The following is an 18,216-nucleotide window of genomic DNA, read 5'->3' as shown; positions in this document are numbered from 1 at the left end:
CTTGGATGCTGTATCTTACCATAGGTATATACCTGTGTATATCTATGCACGGACACACACACACACACACACACACACACACATATATATATATATATATATCTACGGGTCTACTTCTATTCACCGACTCCCATTTCGTCGAACTCCCATTTCACCGAAACTTCATTACATCGACAAGCATTTTAGGTGGGGGGCTTCGCCCCCCACACCCCCCCTACTATATATATCAACTCCAGGGTCGCACAACATTGGGGAAGGGGGCAAATGCATGTCGATGTAATGAAGTTTCGGTGAAATGGGAGTTCGACGAAATGGGAGTTGGTGAATAGAAGTAGACCCATATATACATACATACATACTGCTGTATATATATCTAACGACATGTGGATGTATGGGTGTCTGCATATCTGTATCTGTGGGTATTTATTTATATGTCTATCTATGTATGTATACATTTGTACTACAGAGAAGGGAGGTATATATCTATATAGTTATGGGTATTCATACGAACACATATACCTCTAATTCTTTAGCTACATTTCTGGCAATGTTGACTTGTATTGCTGAGTACTGTGTTTCGTGTGCATACTGGCCAACTTTGTGTGCCACATATGCTATGCAATACCTACGACTGACTCCGTTAGTGTACACAGACCCACGCGTGACACCGGCCATTTAATACGGTGTGCTTAAGGCACATTCAAGTGGTTGTGAGCAGGTTTGCACAGAGGTTAGCATTGCTGACTTCCGGTCACAGTGTGTTTCACACAGTTAGCATCTCCTTTGCTTGATCTGTGTCGGCAGTGCTTCACCCCGCCCATACGCACTTGCACACGCTTACAATTGCTTACATTTGCTTACTTCTACTTATCTGTGCTTACGCCTGCTTATTGCTGACTTATTCATTCTGGTACTGACTCTTCACATGTGCATTTCATGCAGTACTCCAGTTCACATTTAATTGTTATTTGGTAGGTTCTACAGCAATAAATTATACATAATTGTTCGTATACAGATTACACATGGTACATGGTATGTGCTGCAGTTGGACTCGAGCTGGGAATAACTCCTTGTTAGGTGGATGCTCTGACCATTATGCTATTGCTGTGCTGCTTAATTTGCTGTATCTTCTTTGTTATCCTCTTCAGCCTTTCATGCTGCTTTACCTGAAGCTAAGCGATGGGCAGTGTCATGCACCTGTGGTTAGCTGTACTCAGAGTTTTAAATACATTATTACAAGGGTTTCTTCATGTTTTTTTCTCAGTGTACTGTTGCTGTTGAACACATGGGGACTGTCTGTGGGGATATGTGGACACTTATGAGTGGTCTTGCTTTTCTGCGTACACATTCTACTGTACTGCTTTGCAGGGGCATTTTTATTCTGAGAGATATGCTCTCAGCCATGCCCCCTGCACTCGTCCATGCTCTGTGTAGCATTAGGTGTTCAAGCAGAGTGCCTTCCTTAATATGCATAGTCCTGCATGGAGGATTAGTGAATCCAGAGGCAAGTCTTTTTCTACCTATGAGTGCACCTGTTATTACTGCTTTTCATGATACATGTAAAAAGTAGTTGAGAGCATATTTACAAAGTATGTATGTATGTATGAATTTTTAAGTGATGAGAAGATTTTTAAGAAAATATTATATACTAGGCTTTGTGATATTATACATGAGGTCAATAGTTTAATATATGAATTACAGTTGTTGTGTTTTTTGGCTTTTCCAGGTTAGGGGTTGCCACAGCAGAACTCTGGTCCGCTAATGATTGACAGTAGATTTTTACGTGCCGAGTTGCCAGCCCTGATGCACAACCTTCAATGAAGGTACGCCCATTCATGCATGTCTCCACACAGAAGACACTCTAGCTGAGAATCGAACAGGACAACGTCTTACTGTGAGGTGACAACGTTACCGCAGCACCACGACCGCAGTCTGGGTGATATTTCTCTGGAAATGTTTATTTGTGTGACACAACTCATCTCTTTATATTTAGAGCATATTTTGAGCCCTATCTATAGAAGGTAAGAAGTTACAACAAAGATACAAGAGACATTGCATAAATTAAGCCAATGGTATTACGTTAATCAGCAAAATTATTATTTTTTGTCAGATTGGATATTACTTATTTGTTTACCGTAATACCAAATTATTATGGCATAGAGGCTGTAAGACAATTTTTGTGATCTAACAGTCACTTGACAGCCAGACAAGTAGAAACTATACGTTTCATTTTAGACATGGTCTTGAATAGCAATGTATTTTTATTTGAGCAAAAGCTTTTTCATCAGGTCTCTGGGGTAGGAACATTATTTGCAAATGCTTGTGCAAATTTATCTTTGAATAATTGGGAAGATGACAATATATATAGTAATTCATACTACTTAAGTCAATTTGTAGCTTTTTATAAGCATTTCGTAGACGATGTGTGAGAGTTTACAAGAACTTCTCACATATCGTAATGACAATATAAACTTCCATAGATTTAAAATGAACTTTGCAACAAATGAAATTAATTTTTTGGATATTAACATTATAAGAGAAGATATGAATATAGAGACATGTGCTCATTAAAAAGAGGTACATCCAAATAGACTATTGGATAGGCAAAGTATGCATCCTCAACATGTATTTAAGGGGCTTGTACAAAGCCAGCATTTTAGAATAAGTAAGTTCAATACCAATGATCAGATATATAATAAAAAGGCACAAGAAATGTACCGAGGATTTTGAATAAGACACTATGAAGACAACATTTTGAATGACACTAAAAATATGTAGACAGCAAAAGAACTAGTTTAGCTAAACCTTACTTTAGAGATAATGGTGAAAATTATATGAGAAACAAGCAATGTACTGACAGAATTGTTATTAGATATATTACTAGTTATACTATAAACACAAATGGTGTCTTAGAAATAATTTGTAGTAAATGAACAATTTTAAGTGCACATCCTGAGAAAAATAGTATGATAGGAATATAAAAGAATGCAAAATGTGGAGCAAAGGTTATATTATAAGGAGGTTAGTAACAAATGTATAAATAAAGTAAGTAAGAGTTTTAAGGTAGGCTCTTTTTCTTGTTTCACTTGTGTGAACTGTAAATATATAAACAAAGAAACACTTTTTCTACATTCAATTACAAACAAAAGCTATGAAATATGATGTTTTGCCACCTGTATTACAGAGAATGTAGTTTTCCTTATGACATGCTCAGAATATTCAGCATAAGAAAATTAAGCGATATGTCTGATATAAGGTTAACTGTTTTAACTAATGCTTTATCTAAACACTGTACAGAGAAAGGTATAAGTCATAATTTTAAATTTAGAGTGTTGCAAGTATTGAATACAAGTATAAGAGGGGGAAACATTAATAATAACATTGAAATTGTTGAATACAAAAAGATTTTAAAATTAAATGCCAGCAAAACTCCAGGACACAGTACTGCTATTAGCCTCAAACCTATATTGAAGGCAAAACAGATGAAGTATAATTGTATTGTATATTTATTCTAAATGTTTGTTAAAAAGTTTTATATCTTCATTCATATATTTTAACTGTTTTTATAAGTAAAACTTTTATGTATGTGTTGAGAATGTATTGCTTTAAGGAATTAATTATCTAATTAATTAAGCATTTGGATAGGTTAGCTGTGACTTTTTGTGTATTTAAGAAGAGTGTTGCAGATAGTTGGTTTTATACTGCACCAAGGAAGAGTTATACCCGAAAGCTTTGCAGAATTGTACTTTGTGCTATTAAAAGTTATTTTCTCTTGGCTTTGTGGGATTGTTTTTTCTGTTGTATTTTCTTAGTTGTTGACCACATTTATACAGTTTTTGCTGGTACTTTTTGGTTTATATCAAAATGCCACACATTTAAAAAGTTATATCCCTATGCAGCAATCAATTAGTTAAAAATGGGTAGATAAGCTATGTTGCATTAAAATTTACAACCAAATATTTATTTATCATACTTGAACTACTGAATGAAAAATTCAAAATGAAAAGGGATACTCAGTTTATAAGTGCAATAAAGCACTTGGGTGTGCATGTTACGGATGTTACCATAATCCCAGGGATTATACGAGTCTTGTCCTTCAGGCTTATACCTTATAACATCCCTGATAATGTAACACATCCCTGCCAGTGTTGTGGAAGAGAGAAATAAAGCTCTGACTATGGCCCAGACAACCAGGTTCATTTAGCATCTTGGTTGGATGAGGTGCTGGCAATGGAGAATGGGCATGTCTTTCCTGAGGAAGTTGTGCACATGGATGCATCTTACTGTTGATCTGCAGTGGAAATGGAGGATGTGCTGGGGGGGTGTTATTTTCAGGAAGCCAGATCATAGTCCAAATTGGTATGGAGGCAGGAAGATATGCCAGCGCACCCACTGCATGCTTATCCTGAAAAGAATGTGTGCACTTGGGAGGGAATTGAGAATGAAACAAAATATTTTATTAGCAGAAATTTGACACTGTCCTGAGATGCTTCAGTCTCCACAGTGGTTCTGAACATGGGTCATAGAATGTCTTGGAAAGGCTTCAGGTTTGGTAGACCCAGTGAAACAGGAAAGGTTCTCAGTGGTAGCTCATGGTCTTATGGGGGGCAAGAAAAAAGCAATGCATTACCCCAACTCATATACATTAGTTAAGTCTCCATAAAAATAATACAAAAAGTAATAGAAAAGAAACAGGATTTGTGAAATTTACACAAATGAATTATACTTTATAGTAATAAAAGTACTAAAAACTCAAATGTATTGACATTACCTAATTAGAAACAATGAAAGGTATCTAAAAAGATAAAAAGATTTTAAAAAATCTGATGAAAGTGAAATCATAAACTCCACAAACAGTAAATGAAGAAGTATCAGAAGAGACAAGTTAATAACAAAAAAGCACAGTCAGATTGGACACTCTATATTGGCCCTAGGTGTGAGTGTGTGCATGTGTGTGCCTTCTGTGGAAGGTTGGGTGCCGGGCTGGCAACTCGACACCGTAAAACTCTACTGCCAATCATGAGCGGACAGGTGATCTGCTGTGGCGAAAAGCTGAAAGAAGAAGAAGAAGAAGAAGACTGTAGCAACAGAAAACAGCTGTTAGGCTGGGAATCAGATTATAGAAACAAACACAATCATACAATACAATGACTCTGAGAGGGACTGCTTCACCAAAGATGTGAATTTGAAAGTACAGTACACAAAAGAAACTCACTGCATGAATATATATTCATATTACAGTAGATATAAAACACACATAAAAAATATCACAGCTACTCAAGTAAACAAATAAAATGAGCATGCCATAAGCTAAACCAACCTAAGAAAACTGATTCATGTGGAGGAGCATTGCTGCTTACATGTACGTGTTTTTCCTTTATTGGGAGATGCCACCAAAATGATTATCCTTGTGCATATTCTTAGTCTGCAACAAGCATATCATCTATTAAATCAACCTAAAAATAATGGGGAAAGCATTTCTTCTTGCATACATTTTGTCTTAAAGTTCTTGGAGTGACTACCAGAATCATTTCTCATGTGGATATTTTTGAAGCTGTGTTACCTGGAAAACAGTATATATCTTTGAGTGGCTCCTGATATGTATGTATGTCTTCTCTTCTGTACTCATTCGCCTGTCAGAACTCCATTATAGAATGTTAGCACCTGTTTAGAAACTTGACTGTGCAATAGCAAATAACAGTTTGATAGACGGGTCTGTTAAATGACTACTCTGAAAGGTTTATACTAAAATTCTACAGTTAAAATGTTATAACTTTGCATATCAATCAGTTATTTAAAATGCAGAAGAACTATTTTACCTTAAAATGCACTACAGAACAAACATATAATTATTGTACATAAGCTGCTAAATGTACATTCAAACTGAAAAAAATACAGATGCACATTATATAAGTGCAATCCAGCACTTGGGTGAGTGAGTGGTAGAGACTGTGCTATGACACATCCAGCAAATGTAAAGGCACTTACTTGCCTGTAGGGCTTGCATGTTACAGCACCACTGGGTAACACCCATACTATGCAACCCAATGCTTTATATATATATATAATTTTTGGCCTCATTGGCCAGGATGACCATGTGCACATGGTTAGTCCATCTTTTCCCCCAACTGACGTCTAGTCCAATAGTCATAACTCTCTGACTGGTAAGACCAACTAAGAACACAGCTGGCAGAATATTAAACTATCTTCAGGGAGCAGGAGAAGAAGCTAAATTATCCACTCCTAATCACATGGATGATTTATATGCATTTTACTTCCCCAAGGTGAAGAATGTGCAGTGATGTAAGCACATGACTATGGTCAACCCTACCAGGGTCAGTTGTGGCCCCTCCTTTGTGGAGCGGAATAACTGTTGCTGTGCGCTGGTCTATGGGCATGTAGCCTGTGGAGAGGCTGAGGTTGAACAGTGTGTTTAGGTGGGGGGTTAGTTTATTCTGTAGTTCATGCAAGACGCAGCCTTTGACACCATCTGGCCCCATTGATGCTGTGCTTTTGGCTTTTAAAAGGGATGTTTTTACCTGTGCGTCTGTGATTTCTGGGACACTACACCTTTCCGGTATTGTTGTGGGCCCTTTTGGGGGTGGGGGGGAGGGTGAAGTTTGGCGGTCATGGAGGGTGATCTGTAGCAGGCACAATTTGCATTGCAGATTTGCCCGATGTTAGTTGCACATGGATGATCTAAGAGGTATCATGCTACGCCACTAACCTGGAGGTGTAGGTATCCTTGATGAATATGAATACACCCCCTCCTTTTGTGCTTCGGTCCATGTTCTGTGGCCGAAATGTGTGGTATGAGTTGTAGCCTGGTAGTGCTGGGGTGCTCTGTGGAGCCTTGAACCAGGTTTCAGTTACTGCACAGATGCCAGCATTCTCCATACTGAGGAGTGCTTCGCGGGCATGCATTTTGAGATTTAAACTCCTGGCGTTGAGTAGCATAACCCTTATTTTTTTATTTGTGCTGTTTATGGAGGTGCGTTTGACTTTTGAGCCTTGCCTAAAAAAGGTACTATGGGGGCAGCAAGAGCCTTGGCCAGTATTCAAAAGCCTTGCGGTGACAGGTGCAAGCCATCTCTTGTGAAGCAACGAGGCTTGTCGAGCATGTTGTCCCAGGCTGACAGACACTGGATCCCCTTTGAATGACACCAGAAGCTTAGCCAATTGTTGAAATTGATCATTTTTTTCTTTATACTGCAGTATCTTTCTTGGTGAGGGCAGGATGCTACTCAGGATCAGGGTCATACCCGCCTGGGCTACATGATCAGAGAGCTCTTCCATGTCTCTTTTCATGTAGTTCAGGGAGGTACATCTCAGGTCATTCACACCAACATGAACAATGACAGAGTCATATTTGTACTTGTTCTGGAGTGACCTGAGTGCTTGTGTTATGTGGCGGATTCTGGCTCCCGACAGGCAGCTAACAGTAACTTTCTCCTTGTCCAGTCTAGTGAGTAGGACGTCAGTGTGCTCGACTATAGAGTCGCCCATTACTAGTGTGTTAGGTATGTTATTTTGCCTTAAGGGGTGTGATTGTGTGGCACACTGATTGTGGTTTATGTGTTGTCTGGTTTGTGACAGGAGGTGCAGGTTTTTTGGGTGTCTGCTTTGGAGGTCTGTGATGCTTTTGCAGGTTTTTATTTAGAGCCTCCGAGTATGATTCCATGTATTTATGTGTATTTTTTGCCAGTGCTGGTTTAGTATGTCTTTGTGAAGCTGGAGGTGTGGTGCAAGTGTTAACCTTCTCCTCATGACTGCCTGTTCCAGTCTTGGATGGACAGAGCTTAGCCTCTAATTTAGCTATATAGTTGCATCTCTTGCAAATTTTAATGTTTTGTGGTAGGAGGATAGGGTTGTCTGTGTACATGAGGCAGTTGTAACATTGCCTCAGGATACCCAGGTTCACCAGCTGGCCTGGAAAGTATACCTGAAATTGCCCTTTGGTCATGCCTGAATAGTAGGGTGAGCTGCTTAGTCACTTGGTTGGTGAGGTGTGAATAATGAGCCTTGCCCTGCTGGGCAATCAAGTGTCAGGGTATATTAGTGCTTGCTATTAGGTCTAAGCAAGTGCTGCACTGTAAGATGCTTTTTAAGTGCTTAGATTGAGAGTTAGACTACTTTAATGGGAAAAACCGAAGAGGAGACGTCAACGGTTATTCTGCTCCACAAAGGAGGGGCCACAATTGACCCTGGTAACTATCGCCCCATAAGCCTGACTAGCCTGGTCTGCAAGGCTATGGAGCGCATCATCATGGAACTCATTAACAAAGACATTGGGAACCTCCAAACACTTGACCTGACCCAGTTTGGCTTTGTTAAGGGCAGATCATGCCTACTAAACCTGGTTGACTTCTTCGAGACAGTCACCAAGGCCATAGATGAGGGGAAGGTGGTTCACACAGCCTACCTTGACTTCGCCAAGGCTTTTGACACCATTCCCCATTCGGAAAGTATAGAAAAACTCACCAGCCTGAACATAAACCCCTACATCACAAGATGGATTGCCAACTAGCTTACAGACAGAACTCACACGATAAGAATAGCGGGCTCCAGGTCCGACTCTAAACCAGTCACAAGTGGTGTCCCACAAGGCTCAGTCCTGGGACCCCTACTGTTCAGCATATACTTCTCAGAAGCACAGGCAAATACAGGAGGACTATGGCTAACCAAGTTCGCCGATGACTGCAAACTGGGAGCCATAACTGACTCTCTGGCTGACAAAGACATTCTCCAAAAGGGCCTTACTGAGACGGACACCTGGTATCAAAGTCATGGTCTCAAGCTAAATGCCAAAAAATGCATTTTCATCTCATTTGGGAAAAAAAAAACACGCATGAATTACCACATAGGTGGCAGCCTCCTTAATACAGAAGAGATAATAAGAGATCTGGGGACCCAGGTAGATAGTAATCTCTACTTTGACAATCATATTGCCAAAGTAATTAGGAAATCCTTCTATGTAGCCCATCTAATTACTAAAGGGTTCGCATCTAGAAATAAAGAGGTTATAGTGCCCATCTACTCGTCACTCATCAGACCCATCGTAGAGTACAATGCCCCATTTGGGATTTACCTCACAAGACACTTCCAACAGCTGTAAAGACCACAAAAGTACCTCATTAAGAGGATTACTGGCCTCAAACATATGTCCTATGCAGCCCGACTGGAAAAACTCTGGCTGTACTCAGTGGCATATCACTTACTCAGAGGTGATCCCTGCCTGATTTACAAAGCTATGTCCAACTCAGAATTGATGGACATGCTCCACCTAAAGAAATCCAAGTCACTGCGAGCCACTTGCTCTGGTGAGCTAAACCTCACCACAGCAATAAATAGAACATACTGGAGGGACAGATTCCTGTCACAGAGACTCCCCATGCTCCCATGCTTTGGAACAAAATTCCTAACTACATTAGGCAGATCCCCTCACTAACACTCTTCAAGAGAAACCTTGACGAGTGGATGGGTAAGAGAAAATACACCCCTGGGATCACTTCATTTGCTCTTCTTGACAGAGGCTCAGTTAATTAATCAATGGGGCGGCGAAAGCTGACACACTCTGGTTAGACTTATAAATGCCCTCGAGCAGATAGCCTAGTACCTACCTATGAACCTATGAACCTATGAACATCTGCACTTTCATCTGCCTGCATGCATTTGTGAGACAACAGTTCTCTCCAGCCATTGCTAGACAGCAATATCATACAGCAAAACCCTACACCCTTCTGCCCCTAAGATAGGCTAGCTGGCCATTGGCAACTTAAGCTTCCCTTCCTGGCCAGCACACAAGCTTCTCAGAGTTCCTAGTATCACAGGTACATGCCCTACTGCTGTACCATCTAGCTGGCTCATCTTATCCATATTTATTGCTTCTGCTTCTACTCAAGATCATACCTGGAAATGAAACATTGATTCAGTTATTCATTGCACACTTCATAGCAATCACCAGTTAATAATTAATTAATTAATTAATTAATTAATTAATCAATTAATTAATTAATTAATTTGTTAATTAATTAAATAAATACATAAATACATATTTTTATTTATTGAATCTTATTTGATGATTTAAATAGAATCTGCGTATTGCTTATCTCTGAGTAACATATAAATGCAGACTGATAAGGACCTGGGTAGATGGATAGATTCAGCTATGAGTTTTTCTAATCATATCAACCAATTGGTTAATGATAGTTATAGAACTATAGGTCGTATAAAAAGATTTATAAAGTCTAAGAAATTAAAAATAATGAAGTCATTGTTTGTTAGTTACATTAGACCCAAACTTGAGTATGGAATAACAATATAGAAACCCTATAAGAAAACAAGCATGAATAAACTGGAAAGAGTACAATGGAAATATACCAAGGGCATCCATGGATGTGAAAATAAGTTATTAAGAAAGACTAAAATATCTGAACTTGTACAGTGTCTTACAGATATCTAAGATGAGATCTTATTCAGGTATATAGAGCATTTAGGGACAACTACCTCTGGGAATGTTTGGGGTTATCACAAAGTACTAGAGAATCATCAGATAATCTATATAGAAGATTCTATAGGAATGAGAAGTGCACTAATTGGTTCTCTGACAGAGTAGGTGATGCTTGGAACAGACTACCAAATTAGATTAAATCAAGTGCTAGTTTAGATATTTTTAAGAACAGCCTGACTACTTATTATGAGAACAAGTGTTTTGGTATATACTGGCAAGCTAGAAGGGCATTAATGCCCGTGCTTGCAATATTTGTATGTATGTAATGTTAATTGCATTAAGTTGCTGGTCATACACTGTTATGTCTCCCTTCATCTTCTCAAGACATGTGCCAATGATTTTAGCTATGGCTTATAGCTTAAGGAGTGGGATAACTAGGGTTCCCAAAGGATGCCAGCATTACAGTGGGATATGTACCAAGAAAGGAGATACACAAACACTAGTAGTACAGAAACTGGATTAAACACAGTCATGTTTATGTAGAAATTTGTTCATAGAGTAGTACTGGATTAACTGCCTTTGGGAGCTATTTTAAGCCTAGCAAATTACCCCATGTATGAATCAAACTATGCACCTTGTAAGGTAAACGCTTTAATCATTCAGCCAAACACCACTCAAAGAATGGCCCGCCTTTTAACTGGAACAAGACATCAGCAGAGATAGAGGTAAGTCTGACTCAATGCCTTAATTTGAAAGAAATCACATGACAAAGAATATTCCAGGTAATGTTAAAAAATGTCTGACAGTTTACTAATGGTTTGTGAAGCTGATTATTTTAATTTCTGCTTTTGTGGTTTTCCATGGAACTTTTTTTTTTCTAATCTAGCAAAGTGAATCTGTTAAATTGTTTCTTACTAATCTAATTTGCTTCTTGATTTCTTTTGCAGTACAACAGCCAAAGTGAGTATAGCAGGATTGCCCGTTTTGCCTCATCACCAACTTATAGCTTCTACATTTCTGTTCGGAATTTTGTCTGCAAAATCGGTGAAGAAGCAGAACTTTTCATGTCTCTCTACGATCCTAATAAACAAAAAATTATAAGGTATAAGTGTTTGAGAAAGCAGATTATGGCCATTTTAAATGCTTTATTTATGTACATTTGACCTGAAGGGAGTATTGCATTCTGCTAGCAAATATAACCCAAGTCAGTCTACAGAAAACTTAAGCTACATTGGCTTTTAAATATATACATCATGATGAGTTCTAATCCTCAACAAATAATGCAAAACAACTCACAAAAGATAGCAGGGCACAAAAAACAGGTCTATATTATAATCTCGACTGTTTAATGGATCGAATGCATAAACATCGAACTTTATGCATCGAACCATTAAACAATCGAAATGTAATAAAAAAAATTTCAAAACAAAAAAAAAAGCTAACAGGCCCCCACCCCCTGCTACTTAAATATACCAACTCCGAGATCACGCTACAGTGCAGAAAAGGGGAATCTTCCCTTTTCACACCACACTACATTAACGTGCAATCTCAGAGTTGGTATATTTAAGTATCGGGGGTGTGTTAGGGTAAGCATTTGAAGTTTTAATTTTTTTTTTATTTTCGAAGTTACAGAACTTCGATAATATGGTGTTGACCATATTGTATTTGATGTTCCGTAACTTTGAGATTATAATATAGACCCACAAAAAATACATGACCTGATTGTTCACAGTATTTATTTATTTATTTATTTATTTATTTATTTATTTATTTATTTATTTCTGGAATAGGTATGCAACTATGACAAATATTTTACCCTGATGGAATAGGGCATGGATGGAAGGGACAAACTGGATGAGAAAGTGGGGTATATTACATAAAACAGGATGTAACTGACATTTTTCTGTACTCTATTTGATCTATCATACTTCCAAGACAACTGCGGAACCTAGAGTATATGTTGATAATTGCATTATGTTTGAAGAAAATGATTTTGATTGTTCCAAGTGAATAAGAAATACAGCTAAGCTCGAGCTTATTGGCTGTTTTTGTCCAGCATGTTAATAATTGTAAAGCCAAAAAGTTTAAGACACCTGTATGTTACCAATGCAAGCACACAGACTCAAAGTGATGTAAACTGTTTATTACTAACTATAGCCAGCCTTAGGCATAGGCCATCTAGGCGACTGCCTAGGGCGCCGCTCTATCAGGGGTGCTTTTCTAGTAATCTGGATGGTATAGTTAGACCAGGATGGGGGCACCAGGTGGTGTGGAAGGGGGGGGGCACTGTGGAAATCTTTTGCCTAGGGCACCAGTTGACCAAAGGCCGGCCTTGCTACTAACAGTAATGTCAGTCATTAAGCTTGTTCTGTCTTCTGTTTTATGTAGTACAAAAGAGGGAATGTGTTATAATGTGAGAAAAAACTACTGTGGTGATGAAATGCTGGCTACCTCTGCTGTATAACCAGTTATAAACAATTTTGCATTTCCTATTTTATATAAATTCATATTATGGCATGTCTTTGCCATGTGAAGAGCCTAAACTACAGTCTGTGGTATATAAAATAATTTGTATTCACTTGCTTAGTAATCACAAAGTAATGCCTACAGCATGCTAATGGCAGTACCTTTTTCCAAATCACGACCTGTATACAAGATACTTCCAAATTCTGCAAAGCATACGTAACACATTAGCCTGCTAGTACAGAACCAGGATGTGTGTCAGTACTACCAGTGACCCGAGACCAGATACAGACTCAGATCGCTAGTAGTGTTGGCCACAGTGATAAGATCAAGTGGTCAGCAACTAGCTCTTGCATCCTGGGCAGAGAGTTAAATGGACACCATTGATTATGTGATTTCTAGTGGAGGCCAGGAGTTTAATAGATGAACTATGTGAGGCAGAGAGGCAAAATGTCATGATAACATTGCACACACAATTTCCCAAGCTATGAATTCTTAGAAGCTCCATAAACATGATATCAAAACTTAGACCATGGAACTGCAAGACAGAATTTTCTGTCTGTCCTGCCTTTTTGAGTTGGAGTTTTTAGTTTTAAGATATAGGAAAACTGAAAAATACAGAGATCAGAGGTCATATGTAATAATTTTTAGCAGGAAGTGGAAAATTCATTTTGACTTTAGTCAAAAATAGTGTGGCATGGAACTTAAATGCACTATATAGATAATAATTAAAAAAAGAATAATCTAGAAAAGCAGTTGATGGGATGTCACATGCAGGTTTATAATTAAAAAACTTCCTGTTGGTGGACAAATGAAATCTGTGTATGTGAAGAAAGGTTACATGGTGACAAGTTTTTGTAATGTAACTGAAGAGAATTTTGGGGGAAAGTATAACAAAATATGTTAAATGATATAATCACACTTTTTTAAATACAAAATGGGAGAGTCAGATGAAAAATACAACAGAATGGTTTTGTTTACTTTATTTATTTATTTATTTAACATTTATTTTACCAGGATAAGTCCAACTGGACATCATGTGTCCTTTTTCAGTGGAGTCCTGGGGAGAAAAGCTCCAAAGAAATGACAGTGTACATACATGCTTTAGATAACAATAAAACTGGCATACAAGATAAGAGAAACAATGAAGTACAAAAAACAATTATGTAGAACAATAAAATACTCAGGAGTAGTACCATTATTTACAATATATACAAAAAGTACATTTCAGGTGAGAGTATAGTGTATGCATTAAAGGCTTCAACGGGTCACTTACATATGGAAAAGTTCGTCTTCAAGGGGGGTCTTTGCAGTTGCAGAGAGGGTTAGTATTGAGGTGTAATTTAAGAAGGCCTTTGAAGGTGCCTGTGTGACTTTGTAGCCTGAGTTCAGGTGGGAGGGTGTTCCACGCTTTGGCAACATCAAGGGAGAATAAGGCTTCCCCAGAACTGTTATTGCATGGATTAACTTCAATCAGCTTTTTGATACATGAACGTAGCTCCCTTTTAGGATTGTGAAAGTTTAGCATGTTGGCAATGGCAGGGCACTTCTCCGGATGGAAGAGAATTTGATGGGCTATGATCAGTTTGGTGGTAGCATAGGAGGTTTGAAAATTCTAACTAGTGTAGTTTAGTTAGGGATAGGCAATTGTGGGAATGTGATCTATTGTTGGCAGCAAACCTAGCTATTTTATTGTAGCATGTAGAGAGTTTGTTCAGGTTGGTTTTGTTAATATTGATGAAAACTGGAGAGGCATAAAGTAGTGTTGATACAAGATGAGTTCTGGCTATTGTTGTTCTAGTCTCAGGGGTTAAAAATAGTTTACAATGATATAGACAACCTAGTTTTTCATGGACTTTAGAGATAGTTTGGGATATGTGCTTGTTGTATTTAAGTTGATGATCAATAGTGATGCCTAAGAGATTAGCCTCAGTTACTGGAGTGATGAGGGTGCCATTGGTAGACATGATGGTAAAGGTTGCATTGCAGTGTTTGGTTGGGTGGAATAGTATTAGCTGTGTTTTGGGGGGGTTTAGTATTAGTTGGTAGTTGTTTAGCCAGTTCTCTACCTCAGTGAAGGATTCTTGGGTTTTACTTTGAAGTAATTGGATGTTTGTTGCTGAGCAGATTAGGGTAGTGTCATCCGCATACTGGACAATGTTGGCTTTAGTGGTAACTAGGTGGAGATTATTTGTAAATATGTTGAAGAGAAGGGGGCCAAGGATTGAACCTTGTGGGACACCACATGTGACAGGGAGTGGGGTGATAGGGAGTTTCCCCATTTGACAGATTGTGATCGTTTTTTTATTTAACTGTTAAACCATTGTAAAGTGTGGTCATCAAGGTTGAGTTCTGCTAGACAGGTGAGGAGTTTGTTATGGGAAACTGTATCAAATGCCTTGGATAGGTCTAAGAAGATGGCAGAGACCAGCTTTCCTTGGTTCCTGTGCGAGTTTATGGTATTGGAAAAGTTAATTAGGGCAGTGTTGGTGCTATGGGAAGGTTTGAATCCATGTTGGGTTTTAGTTAGAAGGTTGTTAGTTAGCAGGTGGGAAAGGAATTGGTGGTGGATACATTTGTCTAGAATTTTTGAGAGAGGTGATAGGATTGCAATGGGACGGTAGTTGGAGAGGTCAGTAGATGGACCTCCCTTGTGGAGGGGGATGATATATGAGGTTTTCCATGATGAAGGAATAGTATGCAGGGCGATAGATCTGTTAATAAGTAGGGAGACGGCATAGGCGATGGCCTTGGATGCAATTTGTAGATATTTAGCTGGAAGACTGTTGACAGCTAGGGTGGTAGGTTTGAGATTAGCTAAGAGATTTTGAATGGTAGATGTTGGTGCTGAGATGAGTCTGAAGGAGGTGGAGTTAATCTGGTAGTTTATGGGTTGAGGTTGGGTTGTGGGTGATATTGCACTTACCAGGTTCAGTATTGAAGAGGTAAAGTAGTTATTGAAACTAGAGGCTATGTGTGAATCAATACCTTTGATATCTGGGGGTGGTGTGGTGACTTTTCCAGGCTGGAGGGTGTTGTTCACTGCAGCCAAGAATTTCTGTGGGTTGTTGTTATGTTTTCTTTGTAGGGAAATATAGTGGTTTATCTTGTCCAACTTGACCTATTTTTTTGCTTTATTTCTGAGCTCAGCAAAGGTTTGTCTAGTTTCGGGAGTTTTGTATTTTTGCCAAGTTAACCAAGGTTTGTCTCTAGTCTTGAGTCAGATTTTTGTGGCTTTGTTTAACCAGGGAGCAGGGTTACTTCACAGTCTTATTGTTTTCAGTGGGGCTAGTTGGTTTAAAATCCCTAGGACTTTGGCATTAAAGTATTCTACTGCAATACCCAGGGGAAGGGATTTTATAGGAGCCCAGTCACAGGATTTTAGGACTTCTGAGAATTGTACTGGGGAGAAGTCTTTGTGGGAGCGGATTTGTAAGAGAGTGGGGGTGTTGGTAGATTTTAGTTTATGCTGAAGGAGAAAGGTTGGGTTATGGTCACAGAGGGAATCAGGTAGTATCCCGGATAGGTGGTCAGTATTGGGCTGGTTAGTCAGGATCCAGTCTAAGGTGGACTCACATTTGGTGGTTTTGTCAATTCTTGTGGGTGAGTGTATGAGTTGTACGAAATTATAAAGGTTTATGTGGTTAGTGGCTATGGGTGAGTGTATGGTGTTCCAGTCTATGTTGACATCACCTAGGAGTACAGTTTCTTGGGACAGTGAATGGGAAGCCCAGTGGAGTATAGATTCTAGTGTCTTAATGTTGTCTCCTGGTAGTATATAAATACAGAGTAGGTTTAGTTGTTTGTATTGATTTAATAGGATTTTGATGAATAGGGTCTTGGCAGTGTTGAAATCTGGGGTTTCTTTTTGAAGTAGCTGAACTTTTAAATTGGATTTGTAAAGAAGGACATTGCCACCACCTTTTCTGTGAGGTCTGTCTAGTCTTAATATATTGAAACCAGGTGGAGTTATGAAGTTATCTTTAATGTGGGGTTTAAGCCATGTTTCTGTAATCACTATAATATCTGGGTTGTATACAGAGATGGTTCCATGTAACTGTTCTATTTTATTTATGATACTGCAAATGTTTAGGTTTGGTATGAATATATCAGTGGATTTGTGTTTAAATGGGAGATTGGGGTCAGGTGTGGTATGGGCGTTGTTTGTTAGGCCAGGGTTGGGGTAAATATCACCTCCTAGTAGTAGTTGGGCTGCAATACTGGTGATGGTTTTAAGGTAGAATATAGTTAGGAAGTGGTATTTGAGGCTAAAGTGTTTTTTAGATTGTGAGGTATAATGAATAGGAGAGGTGAGTTGTAAGATTAAAGGGTAATAGATAATTAGTTGTGTGTTTGCAGGTATGGAGGGATTGTTTGTGGTGTATGGTAGGGTGGGTGATTTGATACAGTGTTAAGTGGGTGGTGATAAGTGGTAATGATGGAGATAAAGTAAAGACAGATGGATAGAGAAGGCAAGAGTAATTGGATGATATGGTTGTGGGAGAGTGGTATTGGTAACATGGTAATTGAGTTCTCTGGGTTAGAGGGCTCTGGATGGTTGTAGAAGGAGAGGAGTTATATGAAGTCTTGTGGTTAGAATAGAGGGTGTTTTGGGTTTGATGGAGTGAGAGTGTGATTTAATTTTAATTACATGCAGTATAAACAAAATCTTTTAAGTTATACAATAACAACGTCAGGCAAAATACAATTAAAATAAATATTTAAATGTCAAAATAGATAAGATAGTAAATGCATACAGTGGTAGGGTTTCTTATACTATTGATATTCTATTCAGATACAGTTAAACAACTAACTAACTTATACAACATATAAAACAGATGTTGTTGCCCTTCGGTTTATTTCTTACTTGTGTGGGCATGAATCCTGTTTGTTGCTTTTCTACAGCATATAAGAAGTGCAGCACACCTAGGGTACGCTTCTGAAAAAATAACAATATAACCAACAAGAAGGGACTCACATTCCTAGATACAGAGCTAACCACACTAGTATAATACCTATCATAACCAATGGTAAGATGAAAGTAACTGACCAGTTATGACAACAATAGTCCACAACCACTGCCGTATGTGAGATATATTATGTCAATACACCCACAACAGAAGCATGAAATAAAACCTTGTTCCCACCATACAAGCCGAAACTTGCAATGAGTGATCATATAATGAGAACAGACAAAAATAGTATGTATAGATACAATCCAGATTAGGCTAAATCATGTACAATTGTGGTAAATAATTCCCCACCTTTACTAATGAATAATATAACCCCCTACACAAATATAT

At 38.4% G+C, this 18,216-nt stretch overlaps 1 protein-coding gene across 1 annotated transcript in view; it reads left to right on the top strand.

Annotated features, from left to right (window-relative positions):
- LOC122795974 (dedicator of cytokinesis protein 2-like) overlaps positions 1–18,216 on the top strand; it is a 2,887,083-nt gene that overhangs the window by 560,450 nt on the left and 2,308,417 nt on the right. The window contains exon 8 of the mRNA XM_044064456.1: positions 11,398–11,552. Coding sequence (XP_043920391.1) covers positions 11,398–11,552 — 155 coding nt within the window. The remainder of the gene's footprint in view (positions 1–11,397; positions 11,553–18,216) is intronic.

This window comes from Protopterus annectens, chromosome 2.part2 (genome assembly GCF_019279795.1).
Source record: "Protopterus annectens isolate FY-2018-M chromosome 2.part2, PAN1.0, whole genome shotgun sequence".
Lineage (NCBI taxonomy): Eukaryota > Metazoa > Chordata > Ceratodontiformes > Protopteridae > Protopterus > Protopterus annectens.
The sequence above is the reverse complement of the archived record's forward strand: the minus strand, read 5'-3'. Positions and strand labels throughout refer to the sequence as shown.